This window comes from Carassius auratus, unplaced genomic scaffold, assembly GCF_003368295.1.
Source record: "Carassius auratus strain Wakin unplaced genomic scaffold, ASM336829v1 scaf_tig00215268, whole genome shotgun sequence".
Classification (NCBI taxonomy): domain Eukaryota; kingdom Metazoa; phylum Chordata; class Actinopteri; order Cypriniformes; family Cyprinidae; genus Carassius; species Carassius auratus.
Window position 1 is genome coordinate 133,114 of NW_020528016.1, and position 27,119 is coordinate 160,232.

Consider the following 27,119-nt stretch of genomic DNA (forward strand, 5'->3'; position numbering starts at 1 on the left):
TCATTCACATAATGCATTCACAATGTGTTCGCTACATCGTTGGTGCAATTGTTTTTTTTAATACAATTGTTATGCAGCCCCTAACTGAGCATATATCATACTTCTGTTCGTTCTGTTATCTAGCCAGCCACTAGCTTAGGTACGTTACATCCGGTCCCTCAGCCGGAAGTAAGATGACAAAACGAGCCCAATGGCGGCACCGTTGTTGCCTTCTTTTACTGTCTATGGTTGTTGCCATGGAAAATAAGGTGAATACTTGCCTCATCCGCGCACTAACCACACCCCCAAATTTGTTATGTTTCAAACTGCCTGTTAGCCCAGTTTGTTTTTTGGGCCGACAGAGACTGCGTCTTTTAACAGTGTGTTCCGGGGAAAGGTAAGTTAGCCAGTGGACAGTGAGGAGATGTTTGCTGCATGTGTCAATAAATGTTTTAAAAAACGCTTTGAGCAACTTTAAGCAAAACAAAAATAAATGTATACTTTAAAAATAAACTTTAATGAACTAGAAATTGTCATCAGAAACGAATGTAAACAAAATAATCTGGCCTTGGTGTGCGACATGAAAACAAGAATAAGAGTCAAATGATGATACAAACTTTCACAAATAATGCGTAAAGCCTTTACATCTGAAAACATTAACTTACCTGTGACAAATATGGCGCTGTCCAACCGAATAGGCAGATAAAACTATCTGCGTCCCGGGAGGAGAAAATTCAAAAAGTAAACAAAAATCTCCACCATTCCGAGAAGCACTGAACTCGTTCGAACCGTAGAGATGAACACTCTCCCCGCTGTATATTCCAGACGTTTTCGTTGATTTTTCGCAGAGAAGTGAGCCAAAATCCACCAGCCGCTATTAGAAATGATGGCCGCCATTGACTCGCTCAAAGTAAATGAGTGCGGCCATGTTTGTTTGTTTATAGAGGTTTTCACGACACGTCATCGGCCATTTTGGAGGCACTGAACGGACTCGCAAATTTGGCTGATTATTGCTTCTGAAAAACATTTCTAGTTCTATAGACTGCCGAAATTAAAGAGAAGAGTGCAAAAAACTGATGAAAGATGGCGTTTGGGGTTGAGAGAGGCACAGCATCAGCCACATGTGTAAATGAAGCATTAACTGTGACGTTAAGTCAGTGATCCAGGGGCTGCAGAAGTTGAACCAGGAGGCAGTAACGTTACATATTCTATGTAGTGTCTGTTCAGACGTGTATTTTTAGTTCAATGATATATTGTCAATAAGAGAATGTATTGTTTGTGTTTAATAGTATTCTTGTGGTCTCTCATCCTCCTAGCATAGAGTCCAATTAGTGTAATGCTCCATTTATTCTAAAGATGAGATGTACATCCCTCATGTTCGTGGCAAAGAACGTTTCAAAATGTAAGGCCGGTGACATGCGAGGACAAAATTTGTGTACAAAATGACATAAAAACACATTTTCCTATTATATTTTGCCTGGAAACGCTTCCAACACGCGCGCGTGTCGCTGTAAAAATAGCCGTCGGTTCTATTTCTAGCATGCACACGTTTTCCGCGCGGCTCACGCAGGCGGTCTGTAAGCTCTAACCTGTTAACATGGGAGCCGAATTAAAAACCGAAACGCCACGCGGCTGAGACGCTTGCGCCACGCATCCAGTGTGTCGCCGGCCTAACCCAATTATTTCTATGGTCCTGACTGAAGCTATTAGGGGGACACATAACGGGGAGTGAGTTTCATACTTATTCAGTCATGTCCTTTTGTAGTTCCCCTGTATGTTCCAGGTACAGGTGTAACATTGTCGGTAGGGTGTGGCCGTATGATGGACAACAGACAACTCTCCTGCCTGCCTGATGAATACAGCGATGTGAACCACAGATGAAACAAGTTGACGAAAGCATTTATGGCAAGTATTCCAGACCCACATGTATTTGATGAATGAGGTTCTTCTTGTTCTGCCCATATTTCAGGACTTGAAGAAGACTTCAAGGGTCTTCTACTTTCAGTTTTGGCCTGACTACGCCTGCTCAGCAACGTGCACGACTGCTTCAACAAAAGCATCCACAGCAGTCGTAGGAAATGGCATTGACGTCGACAAATGGGACTATTTTGCTAGGGATTGCCATCATCTGGGATTTTTTTTCTGTCTAGGGCAAAAACCTCTATATGAATGAATGTGTTTGTGCAGTGCAACACAACACAATGGCCACACACCAGGGTGTGGACACTTCCATGCTCCGTAGCGCCATCTGACGTCACTGCAACATCGATCACCTATGCTCAACGCTGTGTTCAATGGTAACGGACCGTCAGTGTGTTTTTTCCTGTAAAACCTGAAGGCAGACTACAGAAAAGCCAGTTGGCCAGGTAAAGCAGGTACGACTTTTTATTTTAGTTATTTTTAAACTCACTGGCTCATTATGATGAGATCTACTTTGTACATCTCAAAGAAACAAGGCCAGTTTGACCACCTCTCTTTTACTGCATAAAAAAGATACAGATAAATCCGTAGTAGCTAAATTACAAATTACAAATACAAATTGCTATCAAACTTACAAATTACAATTACAAATTGCTATCAAACTTTCCTGAAGATGGTACTCCTCTGGTACTGCTTGGTGACTTCAACATCCACCTAGATAAACCCCAGGCTGCTGACTTCAAAACTCTGCTCACCTCATTTGATCTCAAGCTAGTGTCTACTACAGCAACTCACAAATCGGGCAACCAACTGGACCTCATCTACACACGCTGTTGCTCTGTGGACACCTCTTCAGTTGCTCCACTGCACACCTCTGATCACTTCCTCATTACTGCTAACCTAGCACTTACTCCTGAAGTGGCACACACTCCAACGCGGGTCACCTTTCGACGGAACCTACGCTCACTCTCTCCATCTCGCCTATCTGCTGTGGTTTCATCCTCTCTTCCACCACTCTCTCAGTTTTCTGCTCTGGACACGAACAGTGCTACGGACACTCTTTGCTCCACTTTAACATCTTGCTTGGACAACTTTTGCCCACTGTTGTCTAGACCAGCACACACTGCCCCATCTGCCCCCTGGCTGTCCGAGGTTCTCCGTGAACATCGCTCTAAACTAAGGGCTGCAGAGAGGAAATGGCAGAAATCAAAAAACTCTATGGACCTCAGTGTGTATCAATCTCTCCTCTCTTCCTTCTCTGCAAATGTCTTCACAGCTAAAACATCCTACTACCACAACAAAATTAACAGCTGCAGTGATGCTCGGACACTCTTCAAGACTTTCTCTTCTCTTCTTAATCCGCCGCCTCCGCCTCCCCCATCGACTCTTACAGCGGACGACTTTGCAGCTTTCTTCACAAATAAGACAAGATCCATCAGTGACCAATTCTCCACACCGCAGACCGAGGACAACTTCACAATGACGGATGCACACTCTTTATCCTCCTTCTCCCCACTCTCAGAGATGGACGTCTCCAAAATTCTCCTGTCCAATCATCCTACTACTTGTCCACTTGATCCAATCCCCACTCACCTCCTTCAAGCGATCTCTACTTCAGTCATACCTTCACTTACTCACATTATCAACTCCTCTCTTCACTCTGGAACATTTCCCTTAGCATTCAAGCAGGCTCGGGTAATCCCACTGCTCAAGAAACCATCTCTAAATCCAGCGCTTCTTGAAAACTACAGACCGGTATCCCTTCTTCCATTCATTGCAAAGACACTTGAGCGAGCTGTGTTCAACCAGCTTTCTATGTTCCTTGGACAGAACAACCTCCTGGACAGCAACCAATCTGGCTTCAAAAGTGGCCACTCAACTGAGACTGCTCTGCTCTCGGTTACTGAAGCCCTGCGACTAGCAAGAGCAGCTTCAAAATCCTCGGTACTCATCTTGCTGGACCTGTCTGCTGCTTTTGACACTGTTAATCACCAGATTCTCCTGTCCACCCTCAGAAAGATGGGCATCTCTGGAACTGCTCTCCTGTGGGTTAAGTCCTACCTCTCTGACAGATCCTTCAGTGTGTCTTGGAGGGGTGATGTTTCAAAGTCACACCACCTTGCTACTGGGGTTCCTCAAGGCTCAGTACTTGGACCACTTCTCTTCTCCATCTACATGACATCTTTAGGATCTGTCATTCAGAAGCATGGCTTTTCTTATCACTGCTATGCTGATGACACCCAACTCTACTTCTCATTCCAGCCAGATGACCCGACGGTAGCTGCTCGCATTTCAGCCTGTCTGAGTGACATTTCTAGCTGGATGAATGACCATCACCTTCAGCTTAACCTTACAAAGACTGAACTCCTGGTGATTCCAGCTAACCCATTGATTCATCACAACTTCTCTATACAGCTGGGCTCGTCAACCATAACTCCTTCGAAGACAGCCAGAAACCTAGGTGTTGTGATGGATCATCAATTAAGCTTCACTGACCACATTGCTACAACGACCCGGTCCTGCAGGTTTGCCTTATACAACATTAGGAAGATTAGACCCTTCCTGTCAGAGCAAGCAACCCAACTTCTTGTCCAAGCTCTTGTTCTCTCCAGACTGGACTATTGTAATGCTCTCCTGGCGGGCCTTGCTGCATGTACTGTCAAGCCTCTGCAAATGATCCAGAATGCAGCAGCGAGGGTTGTCTTCAATGAGCCAAAAAAAGCTCATGTTACTCCTCTCCTCATCAGGTTACACTGGCTACCAGTAGCCGCTCGCATCAAATTCAAGGTACTGATGCTTGCCTACAAGACGACCACTGGCATGGCACCAACTTACCTAAACTCACTGGTTAAATCCTATGTGCCCTCCAGAAGTTTGCGCTCTGCAAGTGAACAACGCCTTGTGGTGCCATCCCAAAGAAATTCAAAATCACTCTCACTGACCTTTTCCTGGACTGTGCCCAGCTGGTGGAATGACCTCCCAATCCCAATTCGTACAGCTGAGTCTTTACTAATTTTCAAGAAACGTCTAAAGACTCATCTTTTTCGCCTGCACTTAACCTACTAACACCAGTACTTTTCCTTTTCTTGTCTTTGTTCATTTAATAAAAAAAAAATAAATAAATAATAATAATAATCCTGGCTATGCGTTCTTTACTAGACTAACTGAGACTTGTCATGGCACTTGTATACTGTTGTTGTTCTCTTGTTGACCTGACTGCTTCTATTGTTCTCATTTGTAAGTCGCTTTGGATAAAAGCGTCTGCTAAATGATTAAATGTAAAATGTAAATGTAAATGTACAAATACTTACCTTGAATATGAATCAAAAGAAAAAGAAAGCTTGAGATTTGACTGAAAGCAAAATGGCTTTAAGTTACATTCAAAAGCTAATTTTATCATTTTAAAATTAAGGTTTTTATTTCATTGCATTCACTGTGTAATTTTTAATTTTAACTCTTATTATGCAAAAACGTTTAAGATGAAGACATATATGAAGATATATATGTCGTTCAGGTGAAGGGTAAGGAAAGGTATGAAATATTGAAGAAAATAAACGACAGTTTGGAACTTAGCGACGTTATGCCTCCATGTGACTTGGACAAATGCAGACAGAAACTGAGTCTATCGGCTCAAACAAGTCTGTATTTTCACCTCCCAGTCCAATCAGAACCTGTGGAGGTGTGCGTACAACAGCCAGGCAACTTAAAACTAAGAAACAACAGGAATGGTAAAAGATGGATGTGTCTGCTTTTACTTCCATGTCACAAAGTCTAAAAGACCATGCAGGTTCTGGAGCTTTCTGAGGGACCTTTTTGGGCTAATGAAGCAGATGATGGTGAGATGGATAGCGGCGTGGATTTAAGTCTTGATGAAAATGGCATTTTATGGCTAGAGCCACTCTCAAATGTCAGTCATATAACTGCATTCACAGGACTTTCAGAGGAACACAGTGACGGCGTGCCCTCGGAGACCGTCTCAGCCTAACGCACCGGGTGTAGGACAGACGTGCTGTCTGGCCACACAACCAGGTATGAATATAGTTCTATTGTTTCCAAGGCATCAAATTCTTGAATGGTCACTGCTTACAGGAAATAAGTGATTGGACATGCAAAACTATGCCAATTTTAACCTCAATATAAGGACAAGTCCTGGCCCACGGACCTGACGGACCTCAGCAAAACTGCCATGCTTTAGGTAATTAGAATTTTATTCATTTGGACTCACAGTTCTGATGATGAAATCTACTTTCTGCATGTAAGTGGCAAAGAGCGTTTTAGATTTCTTTCTCTGTGGGTCTCTGTGCATCAGCTCAGCCAGCCACACAGCAGAAAGAGGAGGCGCACCAGCCCATGTGCTTAAAGCACTACTGGTCCCAGGAGATAGCAGAGCTTCCTCGACCCATCCAGCATCCAGGTGAGTCTTTAGAAATGAAACAATTCATTCTAACACAATGTCTGGTTTTCAGTGAGTCGGAGAAGAGAGTGACTGATAAGAAGCCAACAGGAAAGGTGTCTCCTCCGACAGGAAGTCCCACTCCAGAGCTCCGCCCTCATCAGTGCAACACAACACAATGGCCAGACACCTGGGTGTGGACACTTCCATGCTCCGTAGAGCCATCTGGAACTATATTCAGGGCAAGTTTGGGATTCGGTAAGTCTCTTCACTGCTCACAGTTTCAGAAATATGTAGCAACATTGAATACATTTATTCATTCTACAAAGAACCTTTTAAAATGCTGAAGATGTCTCCGAGACTCCCCCGGAGCCTTCACATAAGCACCAGCGGGAGATCATTTGTTTATGTATCTCAACAGGTCCAAGGCCAGGTGAATCATTAAAAAAAAGAAACACACTTCCACTTGTATGTACGGAATACGATACGATGACTACGGCTACAGCAGTGGGGTATAATAATCGATACAGATTTAGACCGCAAAATAATTTCTTGCATCTCTATAAGAAGCAGAGCTCACAGACTTGTTTTTGTTTTCCAGCGGTTTAACATACGCTTCTGGCATGTGTGCGCTGAGATGCTGGACCAGAGGAGGACAGACATGCTGTACGGACATGCTGTCTCTCCACTACTCACAGTTTGCATTCATGCTGTCAATGTACCAGACCAGGCAATCTGAACAAGTTGGTCTGAAAACGGTGTATCCGGAGTGTAAAAGGGATCGACAAGTATATGGACAAATCCACAACAATGTTAGCCATGCCCAGTAAATCTGCATTCATGCTGTCAACATACCAGACTGGCCCTGTGGCGATTGTAAATCAGAACAAAATGTTCCTGCTACACGGATTAGTCCACTTGACTATTTCAGGGAATGCCATTTTAACCACAAAATAATATTAATCGTCTTTACTCCACTCCTCCCTGTATTTCCTCAGCTCTTTTACTTCCTTCTGTAACTGAGTTTTCTCCTGCTCCAAGCTGTCCAACTTACTCATCAGTTAATTGCATTCTGTGTTGCGCTTGTCCAGCTCCCTTAGAAGAAAGTCTACTTGAAGAGCCATTTCATCATCTACATTTTCAAAATCATTTGTTGTTGATTTGTGTGTGTGATTATTTCTGCAGTGTTACAGTCCTAAAGTACATTTATGTTGATGCAGACGGCCCCTATTTGTCAGAAGGGAGTTGGTGAAGTCGATGGTCGATCAGTAGCTGTGGTTGTGGCCCCCACGCACCATCCAGTTTAAAGTTCTGATACTGACGCCACTTTGTAACATCGACCATCTGTGCTCAACCCTATGCTTGATGGTGACGGGTCGTCACTGTGTTTTTTTTATGAAGGTATGCTCCCACATCCTGAAGGCAGAAAAGCCAGTTGCCCAGGGAAAGCTGGGAAAGACTTATTATCATAATGATCCAGTGAGTTTAAAAATAAATATCTACTTTGTACAGGTCTGTCGGAAAGGGCGTTTTGAGATGCTTAAAGGGTAAACTAATTCCTATGATCCAGGAAAGCCGTTCGCCCAGGGAAACTAGGTATGATTTTGGACAAAGCATTTATGTGGCTCTTTGCATCAACTCCAGTTGCCCAGAGCCACAGAAGAAAGAGGAGGCGCACAAGTCCATGTGGTGAAAGCGCTACTGGTCTCAGTAGAGAGCAGTGACCCGTCCTGCACCACCATGTAAACAGTGGACCAGGTGAGTCATCAAAAATGCAACAATTCCATTTGTATGTACAGGATAAGATATGATCACAATGGCTACAGTGAAAAAAATCAACATAATCGTAAAAGATGGGCCGGCCTTTAAACTAATGTGCCACAGCATGAGACCTTTCAGCGCCAATGTGATCATGTCTGATACAAAAACTTTTTCCACTTTTCATAATCTACATCTCGACCTGAGGAAAGCAAGAAGGCCAAGCTGAGCATCAGTAGTGATAAGGAGATCTATATCGTGCAGGTAAGGAAAGGTAAGAAATGTTAAAACAGTTTGGAACTCAATGATGTTATGCCTCCATGTGACGTAGTCAAATACCGACAGAAAATGAGTCTCTCGGCTAAAACAAGTCTGGCTTTTCATGTCCCAGTCCAATCAGAACCCGTGTAGGTGTGTATACAACAGCCATGCAAATTAAAACAAGGCAACAAGGAATGGTAAAAGATGGATGTGTCAGATTTTACTTCCATATCACAAAGCTATGGAATGTTTTTTTTTTTGGGTTCTTAATTTTTGACATGTAGTTATTTTTCCTTTTTGCAGCATCCCCTGCTGACTCTTTTCATTTTTATTGTTACTATTATCTGTTTAGTTGTTTATTAGTATTGAGTAATTGTTTAAGGTTATATGGTTGACATGTTCTGTTCTTTTTACCCACATAGCGATTGATATTTTAATTACTTACTCCTCCCTTGTTCCCTTTCTTTTTTTTGTTCACAGTCTCCACAAGTTTTGTTGTATATAGTTCTTTTGGGGTTTCTGGTATTCTTAAATATCTCGCCTAGTCGAGGAGTGGCCTTGAAAATATTTTGGTGGTGGATAATGACAGTGATTTGGGAATGAAAAGTGTTGGGAACTCTTTTCTTGTAATCAAGAAAAATTTGATCATTTACCTAATTAAAAAAATATATGTTTTACCAATAACTCTTTTCGTATCTTGTATAAAAAAAATTATTAAAAAAAAAGTATGTATATATATATATATATATATATATATATATATATATATATATATATATATATATATATATATATATATATATATATATATATATATATATATATATATATATAAATAAATAATTGCATAACTAGAACTATTAATATTTTCTAGAAGAAAAAGGCAGCGTACAAGCATGTGTAGCTTTTTGGAGGCATGATCTCAGTTCTTGTTCACAGTTTCTGTTGCCCTGTACTTTAGCCCTACGACTTCTACAGGCTCTACCCGACCAGCTAGACAGCAGCCACTGAAATGTAATGTAAAGTCTTGATGAAAATGGCATTTTATGGCTAGAGCCACTCTCAAATGTCAGTCATATAACTGCATTCACAGAACTTTCAGAGGAACACAGTGACTGCGTGCCCTCGGAGACCGTCTCAGCCTAACGCACCGGGTGTAGGACAGACGTGCTGTCTGGCCACACAACCAGGTATGAATATAGTTCTATTGTTTCCAAGGCATCAAATTCTTGAATGGTCACTGCTTACAGGAAATAAGTGATTGGACATGCAAAACTATGCCAATTTTAACCTCAATATAAGGACAAGTCCTGGCCCACGGACCTGACGGACCTCAGCAAAACTGCCATGCTTCAGTCATGTTTAAGGTAAAAAAAAAAAAAAATCACAGTTCTGATGAAGAAATCTACATTCGTCAAAGATTGTTTGTGAGATGCTTAAACTGTCTTCCGTGTCTCTGTGTATCAGCACAGCCAGCCAAACAGCAGAAAGAAAACACAAGCATGTGTGTTTAAAGCAATTCCACTTGTACATACATCAGATATGATGACTACGACTACAGTGGGTAATAATAACCATTAATCAATACATATTTAGATCTTAAACTCCTTTCTTGCATCTCTATAAGAAGCAGAAGTCACAGACTTGTTTTTGTTTTCCAGTGATTTGACATGGAAACCCTAAACCTGAGATTAATCGTGTCTTGTACAGTGATTCTTCTAACACAGATATTTACGCTCTTGGCTTTCTATTAAGTTTACTTGGCGCAGTCCCAGATGAGCCGCGAGTATGGAGATAAATCAGTTGCAAAACTCGAGAGGTTGTAAGTTGGAATTTGAGAACTTGTCATATTAATATTTGTATTTGTAAATTGAAATTTACACTCACGACCCTGATGTGAAAAGCTGAATCTTTCGATTTGCACACACAGACAATGATCAAAACACCCCTGTTTTAAAGCTGAACTTGCAGATTAAAAGTTACAAATGTGTAAAATGTCATTCACATGTACAAAATGACAGACACAAATGTGTGTCTTTTGCACTTTACTTCAGTTTCGCTGTACAACCTCAAGTCGGCGCTTACAACCTCTCAGATCTGGCAGTACAAGTTCAATTCCTGGCGCTTTGACTTTTGCTACTCTTTTTGCGATACTCCTGTTGCAAAACTGACTTGTGCACTTGTAAACGGCAACGCAGACGCGAGAGAACAGGGGGGGGGTTGGGGGGTGATTGAATCCGTTTTATTGGTTGATGCCTGACCAATGAACAACGCCAGCCAGTGCGACTTGGCATGCTGAAAAAAAACATTTTTATGCATATGTATGCTTCATTTTTAAAACACTTGGATAATATTTTCATTAAATATCCTGAAGGGATTTTATATTGCACTAAAAAAAAAAAAAATTTGTTTATTGGTTGGAGTCAGCCAATGAAATGGGATGTTTTTATGTATGCGATGACGTCACCTCATAGAGCAGATCGCGCCGTTTGGCGGTAAATGTAGCAGTCTGTCATCACGATGGAGGCATCAAACAATCCCAGGGTAGGTTTTTATTTTTAATAATTGTCTATACCAGGAGTAGGCAATGTCGGCCCTAGAGTTTAGCTCCAACCCTGGAGAAAAAAAAAATCACCTGCCTGTAGTCTTAGTAATCCTGAAGACCTTGATTAGCGCGTTCAGGTGTGTTTGATTAGGGTTAGAGCTAAACTCTGCAGGACAGCAACACTCCAAGACCTGGATTGCTGGTTGCCTATACCTCGGGCCCGTTTCACAAAGGAGGTTAAGTGAAAATTAAACCAACTCATTTCAGCTGTTCTGTAACCAAAAACTAAATTTCCCATCTCAGCGTAAGTCAACTCAGAGTTCAAGTTAAACTCAGAGTTGGTTGAACCTCCTTAGTGAAACGGGCCCCTGATCTCAACGTTTACTGCTGTTAGCCAAGGACTGTGTTAGGTGGTTCTGTAACTCTTACAAGTATTTTTTTCATATAATAATTATGAATTTTAAATTTCTTGATATATATATATATATATATATATATATATATATATATATATATATATATATATATATATATATATATATATATATATATATATATCAGTGTTTTTAAACATCGTGAGTATTGATAAAAATAAAATAAAAAAAATAAGACAAGATACTCCATGACCCATGTAGAATTTTCTTTGTTATAGAATAAATACCCTGTACCATGCATGTGGGGGTGGATTATTACTTGATAACAATAATAATTATTATTATTCTTGTTGTTATTGTTGCATTTTATGTGAATGCAACTTATATTGTTTTCTTTCTACAGGAGCAAAATTCAGAAATAGAAAGTGCTGTAAGGAATCTGCTTAGCTGCATCCGAAGGCATAGCAGCCCTCAAGCACATGGAAATCCCAACAGCTCTCCCACCGTGGTACCTCAGCCTGGTACTAGTGCTTCCTTTGGGGTTGGCCAGGCTGTTAGTAGGCCAAACACAGTTCAGCAAGAAATGCAAAGGTAAGGAATCGTGTACTCCGAGCTCTCAGGTGTCAATATTTATATAGTTAAAAATGTTATTATGGGGGGGGGGGGTAATTTGTTGGTGTGATGTGGTAAAGATGTGGGCTAGTAATTAATTGATTAAATGAACCCCACAAAGACCCATATGTGAATTGTCATCAATACAGCCCTGAGCATGGCTCTTAATCCAGGTTGTTAAAGGGGAATTCTACCACTAATTAGTACACTGGGAGTTGTTTTGGTTGAAGATGTCCATTAAATGTTGCCAATGAAAACCACATTTTCTAACAATAACTAATTTTATAACAATAACTTTGCTTATTTGCACATATATTTTGTTATTTTATTAAAGAGCTTTTCCAGCACTTTACCATGGAAGCCGTAAACGAATGAAAAAAATGGCACCTGAACCTGCAAAAGTTATCTGTAAAGTTCTTAGAATTCCAGTTCTGCTTGCTGTCAAAAAACTCCCAAAAGACTCCCAAAGATGAAACAGTTCTCTTACAAGCAGGGCTAGGCAGAAGAACTGTAAATATTCCAGACAATGCTGATCATACTGAGGTGAGCCATGGTGTAAAACTTGATGTTTAAATATGTTATGGACAAAAGATATTACAAGTTTTTGTTCCTGTTTTCTTTACATTGTTTTATTTATTATTTATTAGGGGCCAAGCACCGAAGGTGCGAAGGCACCTATTGTGTTTGTTGGCGTTATTAGGGGCCAAGCACCGAAGGTGCGAAGGCACCTATTGTGTTTGTTGGCGTTATTAGGGGCCAAGCACCGAAGGTGCGTAGGACCCTCTTGTTTTTGTTGGCGTTCTTATTATTAGGGGCCAAGCACCGAAGGTGCGTAGGCACCTATTGTTTTCGTTGGCGTTATTAGGGGCCAAGCACCGAAGGTGCGAAGGCACCTATTGTGTTTGTTGGCGTTATTATTCTTCCTCTTCTTCCACCCCACTTCTATGGTAGCCCATAGAACCGATTGCGGGAAAGTTGTATAATTTGGCACACTAATAGAGGACTGTCTGAACATTAACCGTAGCAAATTTGAAGTCTCTAACTCAAACTCTCTAGCGCCACCAATTGTCTAAACTTTCAAAAACTTGATGCTAATAACTCTTGAACCGTAAGCCACAAAATGAAAATTCTTTTTTCCTGTGATTCCTTGGCTCATGCCGAGTCGAATGGACACCAAAATTCAAAAATCGCAAGGTTTAGTTTTTTCGCTATCGTCAATTGTTAGTAAAACCTACTTTTTCGAACTCGTCCTAGGCCGTTGCACCGATTGTCACGAAAATTGAATCAGATAATCTTCAGACCATGCTGGCAAAAAGTTATGGAATTCAAGTTGATTTCTCAAACCGTTTCCGAATAGCTCATGAACGAATTCTTCGAAAAGCACGCAAACGTGAACGTGAGGCTATATCTCCGCAACGGTTTGGCCTATTGAGACCAATCTTGGTGGGTCTTATAACAACCATTCCCTGGGACTACCTGCAGTGTTTCGGCGCTGTGCCCCCTAGTGGTCAGGAGATATGAAAAATGCATGTCTTTGCTCATAACTTCTGAACGGTTTTGCCAAAAATCACAAAAGTGGTGTCTTTAGATTCAGTGCATCATTCCGAGTCGAATGATACTGAATTTTCCCAATTCGGCCATTTTGGGCGTCGGCCATTTTGAATTTAGTTGTAAATTTCTGTATCTTAAGAATGAAGTTCCGTATCGTTTCGCAAATAATTACAAAAATGTCCGGCTCCATGCCCTGAATGTACACAAAAAAATTGGGGGCAGCGCCACCTTGTGGTCAATAGTTATAACGATTTTTCGAAAAATGCTAATAACTTTTGCATACATTAGCCTATTGTAACAAAACTGATGTTGATAGATTCCTTGGGTCATGCCGAGAACACCGATACCCCATTTGTCAATTTTGGCAAAATTTCCTGTCCGCCATTTTGATTCATATTGAAAACCTACTTTTTCGAACTCCTCCTAGACCGTTGCTCAGATTTTCCCCAAATTTGATTTGGATCATCTTCAGACCATGCTGGCAAAAAGTTATGGAATTTGTGTCGATATACGTAACGGTTCTCATTTAGCGCATCAACGAATTTGCTGGAAGGGTGCCAAAATGCATTTGAGGCTGTATCTCTGCAACACTTTGACATATTTGCACCAAACTTTGTATGCGTCATCGCCACCTCACACTGACCATGCCACATAAATTTGGTAACAGCGCCACCTATTGGTCAAGAGTAATAAACCATTCATTAACCATGAGTAATTACACTTTTTAAAATGCTAATAACTTTTTATTGCATTAGCCTATTTGAAGGAAACTGGGCTCAAAATATTCCCTGGCTTATGCCGATAACATAGATACCAAATATACCACAGTAAGCTGAACTTCCGGTCCGCCATTTTGATTTATGTTGAAAACATATTTTTTCGAACTCCTCATCAACCGTATGTCCGATTTTCACCAAATTCGAATCAAATGATCTTCAGACTATACTGATTCAAAGTTATGGATTTTGAGTCGATAGACAAAACCGTTTTCGCATACCACATCGACGAATTTGAGGCACAATGAGAAAATGACACTTGAGGCTGTATCCCTGGAATGCTTTGGCATATTGACACCAAACTTTGTGTGTGTCATTGAAAAGTCACACAGAGTACACCAAATTGATTTTATAACAGTGCCACCTATTGGTCAAGCTTGATAAGCCAAGTAATCATGCTACTAGAGGTGGTATTGTTTTTTTTGTTTTTTTTTTGCCATTTCAAATACAATAATTCCAAAATTGCAGTTATTGCTCATTAATGTATTTGGTGTGATGCTTCATGCGATGCTTAGCTCCTACATTTGCCGTTGGAGTGCTTGGCCCCGTAATTGCTGCTTGCAGCTATATTTAGGGGCCAAGCACCGAAGGTGCGAAGGCACCTATTGTGTTTGTTGGCGTTATTAGGGGCCAAGCACCGAAGGTGCGTAGGCACCTATTGTTTTCGTTGGCGTTATTAGGGGCCAAGCACCGAAGGTGCGAAGGCACCTATTGTGTTCGTTGGCGTTATTATTATTATTAGGGGCCAAGCACCGAAGGTGCGTAGGCACCTATTGTTTTCGTTGGCGTTATTATTAGGGGCCAAGCACCGAAGGTGCGTAGGACCCTCTTGTTTTTGTTGGCGTTCTTATTATTATTAGGGGCCAAGCACCGAAGGTGCGAAGGCACCTATTGTGTTTGTTGGCGTTATTAGGGGCCAAGCACCGAAGGTGCGTAGGCACCTATTGTAATCGTTGGCGTTATTATTATTCTTCTTCTTCCGCCGCAAGTCTATGGCAGCCCATAGAACCGATTGCGGGAAAGTTGTATAATTTGGCACACTGATAGAGGACAGTCCCAACATTAACTATAGCAAATTTGAAGTCTCTATCTCCTACTCTCTAGCGCCACCACTTGTCCAAACTTTCAATGTTTGTATGCTAATAACTTTTGAACCGTAAGCCAGAAAATGGAAATTCTTTTTTCCTCTGAATCCTTGGCTCATGCCAAGTCGAATGAACCCCAAAATTCAAAAATCGCAAGGTTTAGTTTTTTCACTATTTTCAATTATTCGAAAAACCTACTTTTTCGAACTCGTCCTAGACGGTTAGTCCGATTGCCACGAAAATCGGCTCAGATCATCTTCAGACCATGCTGGCAAAAAGTTATGGAATTCAAGTTGATTCGTCCAACTGTTGTCGAATGACACGTAAACAAATTTGACGAAAAGCACGCAAACATGCACGTGAGGCTATATCCCGGCAACGGTTTGTCATATTGAGACCAAACTTGGCGTGTGTTATAACAAGCATGAACTGAGACTACCTGCAGTGTTTCGACACAGCGCCACCTAGTGGTCAGGAGATATGAAAAATGCATATTTTGGCTTATAACTACTGAATGGTTTGGCCAAAAATCACACAACTGGTCTCTTTAGATTCAGTGAGTAGTGTCGAGTCAAATGATATCCAATTTTCCTGTGTCGGCCATTTTAGGCGTCGGCCATTTTGAATTATGATTTAAAATGCTGTATTTTTTGAACGCAGCATCGTATCGTTTCGCAAATAATTACAAAAATATTCGGCTCCATGCCCTGAAGGTACTCAAAAAGTTTGGTGGCAGCGCCACCTTGTGGCCAATAGTTATAATGAAATATCACACAAATGCTAATAACTTTTGAATAAATTAGTCTATTAAAATTAAAATGGTCTCGCTATATTCTGTGGGTCATGCCGAGAGTATTGATACCAATAATGTGAAAATTGGCCTTACTTCCTGTCCGCCATTTTGCTTAATGTTGAAAACCTACTTTTTCGAACTCCTCCTAGACCGTTAGCCCAATTTTCACCAAATTTGACGTGCATCATCTTCAGACCATGCTGGCAAAAAGTTATGGATTTTGTGTCGATATACGTAACGGTTCTCATTTAGCGCATCAACGAATTTGCTGGAAGGGTGCCAAAATGCATTTGAGGCTGTATCTCTGCAACACTTTGACATATTTGCACCAAACTTTGTATGTGTCATCGCCACCTCACACTGACCATGCCACATAAATTTGGTAACAGCGCCACCTATTGGTCAAGAGTAATAAACCATTCATTAACCATGAGTAATTACACTTTTTAAAATGCTAATAACTTTTTAATGCATTAGCCTATTTGAAGGAAACTGGGCTCAAAATATTCCCTGGCTTATGCCGATAACATAGATACCAAATATACCACGGTAAGCTGAACTTCCGGTCCGCCATTTTGATTTATGTTGAAAACATACTTTTTCGAACTCCTGATCAACCGTATGTCCGATTTTCACCAAATTCGAATCAAATGATCTTCAGGCTATACTGATTCAAAGTTATGGATTTTGAGTCGATAGACAAAACCGTTTTCGCATACCACATCGACGAATTTGAGGCACAATGAGAAAATGACACTTGAGGCTGTATCCCTGGAATGCTTTGGCATATTGACACCAAACTTTGTGTGTGTCATTGAAAAGACACACAGAGTACACCAAATTGATTTTATAACAGTGTCACCTATTGGTCAAGCTTGATAAACCAAGTAATCATGCTACTAGAGGTGGTATTGGTGTTTTTTTTTTTTTTGCCATTTCAAATACAATAATTCCAAAATTGCTGTTATTGCTCATTAATGTATTTGGTGTGATGCTTTATGCGATGCTTAGCTACTACATTTGCCGTTGGAGTGCTTGGCCCCGTAATTGCTGCTTGCAGCTATATTTATTATTCTTCTTCTTCTTCCACCCCAAGTCTATGGTAGCCCATAGAACCGATTGCGGGAAAGTTGTATAATTTGGCACACTAATAGAGGACTGTCTGAACATTAACCGTAGCAAATTTGAAGTCTCTAACTCAAACTCTCTAGCGCCACCAATTGTCTAAACTTTCAAAAACTTGATGCTAATAACTCTTGAACCGTAAGCCACAAAATGAAAATTCTTTTTTCCTGTGATTCCTTGGCTCATGCCGAGTCGAATGGACACCGAAATTCAAAAATCGCAAGGTTTAGTTTTTTCGCTATCCTCAATTGTTCGTAAAACCTACTTTTTCGAACTCGTCCTAGGCCGTTGCACCGATTGTCACGAAAATTGAATCAGATAATCTTGAGACCATGCTGGCAAAAAGTTATGGAATTCAAGTTGATTTCTCAAACCGTTTCCGAATAGCTCATGAACGAATTCTTCGAAAAGCACGCAAACGTGAACGTGAGGCTATATCTCCGCAACGGTTTGGCCTATTGAGACCAATCTTGGTGGTTCTTATAACAACCATTCCCTGGGACTACCTGCAGTGTTTCGGTGCTGTGCCCCCTAGTGGTCAGGAGATATGAAAAATGCATGTTTTTGCTCACAACTTCTGAACGGTTTTGCCAAAAATCACAAAAGTGGTGTCTTTAGATTCAGTGCATCATTCCGAGTCGAATGATACCGAATTTTCCCAATTCGGCCATTTTGGGCGTCGGCCATTTTGGATTTAGTTGTAAATTGCTGTATCTTAAGAATGAAGTTCCGTATCGTTTCGCAAATAATTACAAAAATGTCCGGCTCCATGCCCTGAATGTACACAAAAAAATTGGGGGCAGCGCCACCTTGTGGCCAATAGTTATAACGATTTTTTCGAAAAATGCTAATAACTTTTGCATACATTAGCCTATTGTAACAAAGCTGATGTTGATAGATTCCTTGGGTCATGCCGAGAACACCGATACCCCATTTGTCAATTTTGGCAAAATTTCCTGTCCGCCATTTTGATTCATGTTGAAAACCTACTTTTTCGAACTCCTCCTAGACCGTTGCTCAGATTTTCACCAAATTTGATTTGGATCATCTTCAGACCATGCTGGCAAAAAGTTATGGAATTTGTGTCGATACACGTAACCGTTTTCAATTAGCGTACCAACGAATTTGCTGGAAAGATGCCAAACTGCATCTGAGGCTGTATCTCTGCAAAGGTTGGAGATATTTACACAAAACTTAATATGTGACATTGTCACATCACATTGACCACGCCACATCATTTTGGTCACAGCGCCACCTATTGGTCAAGAGTAATAAACCAATCAATAACCGCTAATTATTACATTTCCAATAATGCTAATAACTTTTGATTGCATTAGCCTATTATCATGAAACATGTCTCAAAATGTTCCTTGGGACATGCCGACAACATACATACCAATTATGTCATATTAAGCAAAACTTCCTGTCCGCCATTTTGATTCATGTTGAAAACCTTTTTTTTTAAACTCATCCTCAACCGTTTGTCCGATTTTCACCAAAATTGAATCAGATCATCTTCAGACCGTGCTGACAAAAAGTTATGGATTTTGTGTCAATAGACGAAACCGTTTTTGTACAGCGCTGCTTCAGATGTCAGGCATCTTCACAAAATGAGTCTGAGGCTATATCTCTGCAAAGCCCATTAGTGGTCTTCCAGTGACATCTAGTGGTCGTAAATGCAATTTATCATACAACACTGTCTCTTTAACCTTTATAACTGTTATATGTTGTCTTAATTTCATTCCAAAGAAGCATACGCAATTTATGTATAATTTCACAGTCTAGATAATAGTACTGCACTGATTTTAAATAACCTAGATATGGCTGACAGTAAAAGAATAGAACAGAATTACAGACACACAAAACATGAAACGTTTAAACTACTATATTAATACTCAATAAGCATGCTTAAACCCACACACAGATGCACACATTTTGTTATATATATAGATAATTAAAATAAATGATGGGTGATAAAACCTATTGCAAGTCTTCTGTTTTTATGGGCTTCTATGTCATTTTTCAGGTTTCATTGCAATCATAATCTGGCATAATTATAAACATTAGATATATCTGTATGAATAAATTGGTAAACTTTGACTCAATGTGATCTGAAATGCTTGAACAGTAATATTAAATAATAGTAATATACATTTTATCTAGATGAATCCCTCAACAAGCCCATAAACTGTAATGTTTTAGTCTTTAGTGAGCTCATTAGTGGTCTTCCGGTGACATCTAGTGGTTATAATTGCAATTTTTTATTCAACACTGGGTTTTGAAGCTTTATAAATATTACAGTGTTCTTTTTTACCTAATCTCTGTTAAATTTTGCATGATTGTTTAGAAAAAATACAGATCTAATGCATGTGTGATTATATTACCCCTTTTTTTTTTGCAGTTTAATGCCATTCACAACAGAAATCTTTTGTTTTTTAGGCCTGTTTAAATGTTATCTAACCAAAGGACAAAATACAACATATTTTTTCAAAGTTATTGATCTAGAGAGTCCTGAGAATATTACTGCAGTGGTTTGATCAAGACTGAACAAAAAACCAGGTGACCCAAAGCATTCAAATTCGTGGACCAATTTTACGAAAAAGGCTATAACTCGGGAACAAAATGAGATATCTTCACCAAACTCAGAACTCATATGCATGAACAAAAACTTTAGTCAAATTATTATTTTTTTTCCATATCTGCCACTTAGTGGCGCTACAGGATGAAAAAAAAAATCAAATGGCTATAACTAAGCAACCGTTGATCCAATCAACTTGAAAATTGATATGGCCCAATGTGGCACAAGTGCTTTATGAGGAATTTCACTTATCTTAAAAAACATGGCCGCCGTTGGCCAAACAACTTTAATTACCTATTTGACAAGGTTAATGGAAGTCGATCGGAACGAAACTCGGTGGGCATGTTCGACTCATTGCCCTAAAGGTCTGTAAGTATTTTGAAAGAAATTGCCCACAACATTGTCACCTCCCACAGAACACAACAAAGCGATTTGATTACAGCGCCACCTATTTTCCAAAAATGATAATGCATCATTTTACTGGAGTTTTACTGGCTGTTTCAATTACACTCTTCCAATAATTGCTTTTCTTACTCGTTGCATTTGGTCTGATGCTCCATGCCATGCTTAGCTCCTCGCTGTGGAACTTTTATTAACGATTTTCAGCCATTTCAATTACAATCATGCAATTATTAATTTCATTATTCATTGTTGCATTTGGTCTGCTTAGCTCCTGATGTTGCCGCTGGAATGCTTGGCCCCGTGATTGCTGCTTGCAGCTATATTTAGGGGCCAAGCACCGAAGGTGCGAAGGCACCTATTGTGTTTGTTGGCGTTATTAGGGGCCAAGCACCGAAGGTGCGTAGGCACCTATTGTTTTCGTTGGCGTTATTATTATTCTTCTTCTTCTTCCGCCGCAAGTCTATGGCAGCCCATAGAACCGTTTGCGGGAAAGTTGTATAATTTGGCACACTGATAGAGGACAGTCCCAACATTAACTATAGCAAATTTGAAGCCTCTAACTCCTACTCTCTAGCGCCACCACTTGTCCAAACTTTCAATGTTTGTATGCTAATAACTTTTGAACCGTAAGCCAGAAAATGGAAATTCTTTTTTCCTCTGAATCCTTGGCTCAGGCCAAGTCGAATGAACCCTAAAATTCAAAAATCGCAAGGTTTAGTTTTTTCGCTATTTTCAATTATTCGAAAAACCTACTTTTTCGAACTCGTCCTAGACGGTTAGTCCGATTGCCACGAAAATTGGCTCAGATCATCTTCAGACCATGCTGGCAAAAAGTTATGGAATTCAAGTTGATTCGTCCAACTGTTGTCGAATGACACGTAAACAAATTTGACGAAAAGCACGCAAACATGCACGTGAGGCTATATCCCGGCAACGGTTTGTCATATTGAGACCAAACTTGGCGTGTGTTATAACAAGCATGAACTGAGACTACCTGCTGTGTTTCGACACAGCGCCACCTAGTGGTCAGGAGATATGAAAAATGCATATTTTGGCTTATAACTACTGAATGGTTTGGCCAAAAATCACACAACTGGTCTCTTTAGATTCAGTGAGTCATGTCGAGTCGAATGATATCCAATTTTCCTGTGTCGGCCATTTTAGGCGTCGGCCATTTTGAATTATGTTTCAAAATGCTGTATTTTTTGAACGCAGCATCGTATCGTTTCGCAAATAATTACAAAAATATTCGGCTCCATGCCCTGAAGGTACTCAAAAAGTTTGGTGGCAGCGCCACCTTGTGGCCAATAGTTATAATGAAATATCACATAAACGCTAATAACTTTTGAATAAATTAGTCTATTAAAATTAAAATGGTCTCGCTATATTCTGTGGGTCATGCCGAGAGTATTGATACCAATAATGTGAAAATTGGCCTTACTTCCTGTCCGCCATTTTGCTTAATGTTGAAAACCTACTTTTTCGAACTCCTCCTAGACCGTTAGCCCAATTTTCACCAAATTTGACGTGAATCATCTTCAGACCATGCTGGCAAAAAGTTATGGATTTTGTGTCGATATACGTAACGGTTCTCATTTAGCGCATCAACGAATTTGCTGGAAGGGTGCCAAAATGCATTTGAGGCTGTATCTCTGCAACACTTTGACATATTTGCACCAAACTTTGTATGTGTCATCGCCACCTCACACTGACCATGCCACATAAATTTGGTAACAGCGCCACCTATTGGTCAAGAGTAATAAACCATTCATTAACCATGAGTAATTACACTTTTTAAAATGCTAATAACTTTTTAGTCCATTAGCCTATTGCAAAGAAACTGGGCTCAAAATATTCCCTGGCTTATGCCGATAACATAGATACCAAATATGCCAGTGTTTACTGAAGTTCCGGTCCACCATTTTGATTTATGTGGAAAACCTACTTTTTCGAACTCCTCATGAACCGTATGTCCAATTTTCACCAAATTCGAATCAGATGATCTTCAGACTATGTTGACACAAAGTTATGGATTTTGTGTCGATAGACAAAACCGTTTTCGCATACCAAAGCGACGAAGTTGAAACACAATGACAAAATGACACTTGAGGCTGCATCTCTGGAATGCTGTGGCATATTAACACCAAACTTTGTGTGTGTCATTGAAAAGTCAAACAGAGTACACCAAATTGATTTCATAACAGTGCCACCTATTGGTCAAACTTTATAAGCCAAGTAATCATGCTACTAGAGGTGGTATTATGATTTTTTTTTTGCCATTTCAATTACAATAATTCCAAAATTACTGTTATTGCTCATTAATGTATTTGGTGTGATGCTTCATGCCATGCTTAGCTCCTACATTTGCCGTTGGAGTGCTTGGCCCCGTAATTGCTGCTTGCAGCTATATTTATTCTTCTTCTTCTTCCGCCGCAAGTCTATGGCAGCCCATAGAACCGTTTGCGGGAAAGTTGTATAATTTGGCACACTGATAGAGGACAGTCCCAACATTAACTATAGCAAATTTGAAGCCTCTAACTCCTACTCTCTAGCGCCACCACTTGTCCAAACTTTCCATGTTTGTATGCTAATAACTTTTGAACCGTAAGCCAGAAAATGGAAATTCTTTTTTCCTCTGAATCCTTGGCTCAGGCCAAGTCGAATGAACCCTAAAATTCAAAAATCGCAAGGTTTAGTTTTTTCGCTATTTTCAATTATTCGAAAAACCTACTTTTTCGAACTCGTCCTAGACGGTTAGTCCGATTGCCACGAAAATTGGCTCAGATCATCTTCAGACCATGCTGGCAAAAAGTTATGGAATTCAAGTTGATTCGTCCAACTGTTGTCGAATGACACGTAAACAAATTTGACGAAAAGCACGCAAACATGCACGTGAGGCTATATCCCGGCAACGGTTTGTCATATTGAGACCAAACTTGGCGTGTGTTATAACAAGCATGAACTGAGACTACCTGCTGTGTTTCGACACAGCGCCACCTAGTGGTCAGGAGATATGAAAAATGCATATTTTGGCTTATAACTACTGAATGGTTTGGCCAAAAATCACACAACTGGTCTCTTTAGATTCAGTGAGACATGTCGAGTCAAATGATATCCAATTTTCCTGTGTCGGCCATTTTAGGCGTCGGCCATTTTGAATTATGATTTAAAATGCTGTATTTTTTGAACGCAGCATCGTATCGTTTCGCAAATAATTACAAAAATATTCGGCTCCATGCCCTGAAGGTACTCAAAAAGTTTGGTGGCAGCGCCACCTTGTGGCCAATAGTTATAATGAAATATCACATAAATGCTAATAACTTTTTAATAAATTAGTCTATTAAAATTAAAATGGTCTCGCTATATTCTGTGGGTCATGCCGAGAGTATTGATACCAATAATGTGAAAATTGGCCTTACTTCCTGTCCGCCATTTTGCTTAATGTTGAAAACCTACTTTTTCGAACTCCTCCTAGACCGTTAGCCCAATTTTCACCAAATTTGACGTGCATCATCTTCAGACCATGCTGGCAAAAAGTTATGGATTTTGTGTCGATATACGTAACGGTTCTCATTTAGCGCATCAACGAATTTGCAGGAAGGGTGCCAAAATGCATTTGAGGCTGTATCTCTGCAACACTTTGACATATTTGCACCAAACTTTGTATGTGTCATCGCCATCTCACACTGACCATGCCACATAAATTTGGTAACAGCGCCACCTATTGGTCAAGAGTAATAAACCATTCATTAACCATGAGTAATTACACTTTTTAAAATGCTAATAACTTTTTAATGCATTAGCCTATTTGAAGGAAACTGGGCTCAAAATATTCCCTGGCTTATGCCGATAACATAGATACCAAATATACCACGGTAAGCTGAACTTCCGGCCCGCCATTTTGATTTATGTTGAAAACATACTTTTTCGAACTCCTCATCAACCGTATGTCTGATTTTCACCAAATTCGAATCAAATGATCTTCAGGCTATACTGATTCAAAGTTATGGATTTTGAGTCGATAAACAAAACCGTTTTTGCATACCACATCGACGAAATTGAGGCACAATGAGAAAATGACACTTGAAACTGTATCCCTGGAATGCTTTGGCATATTGACACCAAACTTTGTGTGTGTCATTGAAAAGTCACACAGAGTACACCAAATTGATTTTATAACAGTGTCACCTATTGGTCAAGCTTGATAAACCAAGTAATCATGCTACTAGAAGTGGTATTGGTGTTTTTTTTTTTTTTGCCATTTCAAATACAATAATTCCAAAATTGCAGTTATTGCTCATTAATGTATTTGGTGTGATGCTTTATGCGATGCTTAGCTACTACATTTGCCGTTGGAGTGCTTGGCCCCGTAATTGCTGCTTGCAGCTATATTTAGGGGCCAAGCACCGAAGGTGCGAAGGCACCTATTGTGTTTGTTGGCGTTATTATTCTTCCTCTTCTTCCACCCCAAGTCTATGGTAGCCCATAGAACCGATTGTGGGAAAGTTGTATAATTTGGCACACTAATAGAGGACTGTCTGAACATTAACCGTAGCAAATTTGAAGTCTCTAACTCAAACTCTCTAGCGCCACCAATTGTCTAAACTTTCAAAAACTTGATGCTAATAACTCTTGAACCGTAAGCCACAAAATGAAAATTCTTTTTTCCTGTGATTCCTTGGCTCATGCCGAGTCGAATGGACACCGAAATTCAAAAATCGCAAGGCTTAGTTTTTTCGCTATCGTCAATTGTTCGTAAAACCTACTTTTTCGAACTCGTCCTAGGCCGTTGCACCGATTGTCACGAAAATTGAATCAGATAATCTTCAGACCATGCTGGCAAAAAGTTATGGAATTCAAGTTGATTTGTCAAACCGTTTCCTAATAGCTCATGAACGAATTCTTCGAAAAGCACGCAAACGTGAACGTGAGGCTATATCTCCGCAACGGTTTGGCCTATTGAGACCAATCTTGGTGGGTCTTATAACAACCATTCCCTGGGACTACCTGCAGTGTTTCGGCGCTGTGCCCCCTAGTGGTCAGGAGATATGAAAAATGCATGTTTTTGCTCATAACTTCTGAACGGTTTTGCCAAAAATCACAAAAGTGGTGTCTTTAGATTCAGTGCATCATTCCGAGTCGAATGATACCGAATTTTCCCAATTCGGCCATTTTGGGCGTCGGCCATTTTGAATTTAGTTGTAAATTGCTGTATCTTAAGAATGAAGTTCCGTATCGTTTCGCAAATAATTACAAAAATGTCCGGCTCCATGCCCTGAATGTACACAAAAAAATTGGGGGCAGCGCCACCTTGTGGTCAATAGTTATAACGATTTTTTGAAAAATGCTAATAACTCTTGCATACATTAGCCTATTGTAACAAAACTGATGTTGATAGATTCCTTGGGTCATGCCGAGAACACCGATACCCCATTTGTCAATTTTGGCAAAATTTCCTGTCCGCCATTTTGATTCATGTTGAAAACCTACTTTTTCGAACTCCTCCTAGACCGTTGCTCAGATTTTCACCAAATTTGATTTGGATCATCTTCAGACCATGCTGGCAAAAAGTTATGGAATTTGTGTCGATACACGTAACCGTTTTCAATTAGCGTACCAACGAATTTGCTGGAAAGATGCCAAACTGCATCTGAGGCTGTATCTCTGCAAAGGTTGGAGATATTTACACAAAACTTAATATGTGACATTGTCACATCACATTGACCACGCCACATCATTTTGGTCACAGCGCCACCTATTGGTCAAGAGTAATAAACCAATCAATAACCTCTAATTATTGCATTTCCAATAATGCTAATAACTTTTGATTGCATTAGCCTATTATCATGAAACATGTCTCAAAATGTTCCTTGGGACATGCCGACAACATACATACCAATTATGTCATATTAAGCAAAACTTCATGTCCGCCATTTTGATTCATGTTGAAAACCTTTTTTTTTAAACTCATCCTCAACCGTTTGTCTGATTTTCACCAAAATTGAATCAGATCATCTTCAGACCGTGCTGACAAAAAGTTATGGATTTCGTGTCAATAGACGAAACCGTTTTTGTACAGCGCTGCTTCAGATGTCAGGCATCTTCACAAAATGAGTCTGAGGCTATATCTCTGCAAAGCTTTGTTGTAATTAAGCCAAACTTGTGTGTGCCATTGTCTAACATGGAGAATAGGCTCACAGACACTCACACACAGAAATGAAATGGTTCAACTATTATATGAATAATCAATAAGCATGATTACACACACACACACACACACAGAGAGAGAAGTACATGCCCACACATTTTGTTGTATGTAGATATTTGAAATAAATTATAGGTGACACACAACTCACAGAAAGACTTCTTTTCTTACATTTCTATGTCAGGTTTCATTGCATTCATATTCTGACATAATAGTAAACATTTGATATACATGTATGAATAAATTGTTGAACTTTCACTCAATGTGATCTTAAATGCTTGAACAGTAATATTAAATAATAGTAATATATATTTTTCTAGATGAATCAATCATCGAGACAATGAACTTTAATGTTTTAGTCTTTAGTGAGCCCATTAGTGGTCTTCCAGTGACATCTAGTGGTCGTAAATGCAATTTATCATACAACACTGTCTCTCTAACCTTTATAACTGTTATATGTTGTCTTAATTTCATTCTAAAGAAGCATACGCAATTTATGTATAATTTCACAGTCTAGATAATAGTACTGCACTGATTTTAAATAACCTAGATATGGCTGACAGTAAAAGAATAGAACAGAATTACAGACACACACAAACATGAAATGTTTAAACTAGTATATTAATACTCAATAAGCATGCTTAAACCCACACACAGATGCACACATTTTGTTATATATATAGATAATTAAAATAAATGATGGGTGATAAAACCTATTGCAAGTCTTCTGTTTTTATGGGCTTCTATGTCATTTTTCAGGTT

General features: G+C 39.8%; 1 protein-coding gene across 46 annotated transcripts in view; it reads left to right on the forward strand.

Moving 5' to 3' along the window:
* The first annotated feature begins 219 nt into the window (after positions 1-219).
* Positions 220-27,119, forward strand: part of LOC113094166 (uncharacterized) — a 34,916-nt gene continuing 8,016 nt past the window's right edge. For 2 of the 46 annotated variants that reach the window (XM_026259869.1, XM_026259871.1), the window contains exons 1-11: positions 5,154-5,928; positions 6,041-6,094; positions 6,209-6,550; positions 6,714-6,804; positions 6,894-7,693; positions 7,805-8,324; positions 9,273-9,325; positions 9,405-9,501; positions 9,614-9,678; positions 9,779-9,875; positions 11,634-11,821. In XM_026259869.1, coding sequence (XP_026115654.1) covers positions 11,710-11,821 — 112 coding nt within the window. In that variant the 5' untranslated portion in view covers positions 5,154-5,928; positions 6,041-6,094; positions 6,209-6,550; ... (6 more) ...; positions 9,779-9,875; positions 11,634-11,709. Of the gene's footprint in view, positions 377-1,744; positions 2,355-5,125; positions 5,929-5,988; positions 6,095-6,208; positions 6,551-6,713; positions 6,805-6,893; positions 7,694-7,804; positions 9,048-9,250; positions 9,326-9,353; positions 9,679-9,778; positions 9,876-9,972; positions 10,134-11,633; positions 11,822-27,119 lie in introns of those variants that run through there. The other 44 variants (XM_026259864.1, XM_026259843.1, XM_026259863.1 and 41 more) reach the window with 44 other exon arrangements.